General features: G+C 40.9%; 1 protein-coding gene across 1 annotated transcript in view; it reads right to left on the reverse strand.

Annotated features, from left to right (window-relative positions):
• The window catches only part of LOC138033436 (putative leucine-rich repeat-containing protein DDB_G0290503), a 12545-nt gene extending 12296 nt beyond the window's left edge, over positions 1-249 (reverse strand). Inside the window, exon 1 of the mRNA XM_068881179.1 lies at positions 1-249. This exon is cut by the window's left edge and continues 7 nt beyond it. Within this exon, the coding sequence (XP_068737280.1) occupies positions 1-249 (249 nt within the window).
• Between the last annotated feature and the right edge of the window lie 330 nt (positions 250-579).

Genomic DNA, 579 nt, shown 5'->3' on the forward strand with positions numbered 1-579 from the left:
CACTCCTGGCTTCTGCTCGCCAGCAGTCTTGAAAGTCTTGTCAAGTTTTCTCGTCACAACGATGTTACTTGAGGATGGTTTCTTTCCAAGTTCATCTGTAGCTGAACAGACTGGCAAATCCCGCTTTTCTTCCTTTTTGGCTTCTAAAGATGAACTTCTCTCGCTGTTGCTGTTAGAATTTCGCTGGACTTCAGGCAGGCGATTGTTTTTTAATCCTCGTACTTCTTCGCTCGACAACGGCGAAGACATTGCCGTTTGCTATGGTGGTCTCGCACCACCCGAAAGTAAGTTGAAGCTTACTTTTTTCTGATGACTTGTGTCTCTTTTTCTTGCTTTTTATCTGTTTTAAGTTGTTCTCAGTTTTTTCGACTTGCTTTCTCTCAAATAAACTTTGAAATTCTCCAAATATCTCCCGCTTCGAAAATACGTACCAGCCGCACGAAAAACTGAAGCGAAATGATTGTTTTCTGCTTAAAACCATGGAAACCAAGCTTCGACAAGTCACATTTTTCGTCACAAAGATTTTTCTAAACCTCGCGCTAAAGTTAGCAAATTACTACTTTCTTGCATTTTAAGACC

The sequence above is a fragment of the Montipora capricornis genome, chromosome 14, assembly GCF_036669925.1.
Source record: "Montipora capricornis isolate CH-2021 chromosome 14, ASM3666992v2, whole genome shotgun sequence".
Lineage (NCBI taxonomy): Eukaryota > Metazoa > Cnidaria > Anthozoa > Scleractinia > Acroporidae > Montipora > Montipora capricornis.